The sequence below is a fragment of the Octopus bimaculoides genome, chromosome 29, assembly GCF_001194135.2.
Source record: "Octopus bimaculoides isolate UCB-OBI-ISO-001 chromosome 29, ASM119413v2, whole genome shotgun sequence".
NCBI classification, from domain to species: Eukaryota; Metazoa; Mollusca; class Cephalopoda; order Octopoda; family Octopodidae; genus Octopus; species Octopus bimaculoides.
Genome location: NC_069009.1, coordinates 10521928 through 10524139, shown reverse-complemented (window position 1 = coordinate 10524139; position 2212 = coordinate 10521928). Strand labels below are relative to the sequence as shown.

Below are 2212 nucleotides of genomic sequence, written 5' to 3'. Positions count from 1 at the left end.
CTTTAATATTTTGGACTGGTAGTTTCTTGTAGGTAGACATTGATCTTGGGATACTATTTTAAACCCTTCTCTTTCTGATTTTAATCCAGAAGACACTAACTATTGAAGGGTAAGTGCTTTGTCATCATGGCACACTTTGGGTTTTTTGCATTTGAGAGGTATTCCTTGCCATTTATCAGTAAGAATATCTAAGGCAGCAGTTTTAGCGTAGGTATTCATACACTTAGATTTTTCTGTGCTTGCTTCTAGAAAGTCTTATTCTGCAATTTCTTGTATTTGGTATTCATTTAATTATTCATTTGCTTGTTTTGTTGCTGAGTATGTTGCGTTCTTGTTTTCAAGGCTTCAGGTAAATTTCAACAAACTCTCATCAGTGTTTTTTTTTAGGTAGGTGTTGCGGGCAAATCTGGCAATCTTCATTGTTAATTCCAGTTGTAAAAGTTCACATCCACCCTCTTTTCTTGGCAGGTAATGTCGTTCTTCTGCTCCTTTCATTCATCACTGAACGTTTGATTTCGTTCCCTTAAAATGCCCCTAGGTATTTGTAGCTCTTTGCTGGTTCTAATTCCTTTATGACATACTGCTCGTCAGAACTATCATTGGATGTTTCTGTCATCTTTAATTTGATAAATGTAGCTTTTGCACATTTATCGAGGCCAAATTGCATCCTGATGAAATCAGCGTATTGCTTAAAAACCACTTATTATTATTATTATTATTGTTATTACTATTATTATTATTATTATTATTATTATTATTATTATTATTAATATTATTATTCCCTGGTTTGAATTTGTGTCGCTTATTGTGCAGTATTACTACAGTATAAGTCTGTTTTATCTACTTGAACAATATGCTCAGAGAAGGGCCGATCATCTTACCTGCTGTTTGGAAGTACATTTTAACAGCCTGTATACATCTTGATTTTCTTTCGTATCCATGTATTTAACCAATGTTGGTGTTTGCGCTTGGTAAGACCAATCAGCATATACATTTGTACAAACTTGTTAAACATCTAGCAGCCATTTTCACATTGCAACACTACCAAATTTTGTTCTGACCGTGTTTTTTCACCTCGTAAAATGTTTTATGATCTGCTTAATATTTCCTGCCCAAGAGGAAACGCCCAAATATACACATGCCCATACACACACTTTACACAAAATACCAAACAGCGATGATGTAGAATCCAAAGACATATGATCAAGCACATTGTCACACACATGATCATATACACATATATAGAGAGAATGTGAGTTATAGAGGGACAGGCGAATGTTAAGAAAGTATTATGGCAAGATATTAAGTATGTGAAAATATACAGTCAAGGAAAGAGTATCAGCAAAACTGGTCCAACTTACAAATATCTTAAGGCTGGAAGATTTGCAAACGACCCGTTTTCAATTTTGACGATTTTATTATTGTCTAGATATCTGAAAAACAGAAGAGTTTTGTCATAAATTTCGATTATTACGTCCAACAAATTAGATGCAGAAATAGAAGTAATATAAATATAAGTGAAATAATTAATTGAATATGATTATGAAAATGATGAGTTAAGAATGTGATGAAAATAATGATGAGGGTTGTAATAATGTTAAGTGATGATGAAGGGGATAATGATTATGATGATGACATTGGTGGTGACCGATTTAGAGGTGGTGAAGTTGTTTCGGTCTGCTCGCAATGAAGCTCTGGTTTATGAGTGATAAGGATGATAATGAAGGTGAAGATGACGATGATGGTCATGACGATGATGATGATGTCAACTACAACAACGACGAGGATGATGATGATGATGATGATGATTATTGAGACTGCAGCTAATCCTTGTGATCATGATAAGGTGGAGGACGCTGATATAGAAAGTAAAAATAACTATAATAAAAGAGGAGGATGAGAAAACGGAGAAAATTAAAGACGAGTAGATAGGGAGAAATATGGAAAAGATAAAAAAGAGTAAACTGAAACAGGGGACGTCTATCTATCTATCATTCTATTTATCTATCAATCTATAGCCGGATATGTAGGTAGATAGATCGCCAGATATATAGACACACACACACAAGCACACACACACACAAACACACACACGCACACATACACACACACACACACACACACACATATATATGTTTATGCATATGTAACGTATATGTACATTCATTTATTCATTTACTTCTCAGAGCAATTTTTCAGTGGCCATACAACA

General features: G+C 34.2%; 1 protein-coding gene across 1 annotated transcript in view; it reads right to left on the bottom strand.

Annotated features, from left to right (window-relative positions):
- The window catches only part of LOC128251222 (reticulon-4 receptor-like 2), a 53042-nt gene that overhangs the window by 2196 nt on the left and 48634 nt on the right, over positions 1–2212 (bottom strand). Inside the window, exon 7 of the mRNA XM_052977854.1 lies at positions 1362–1433. Coding sequence (XP_052833814.1) covers positions 1362–1433 — 72 coding nt within the window. The remainder of the gene's footprint in view (positions 1–1361; positions 1434–2212) is intronic.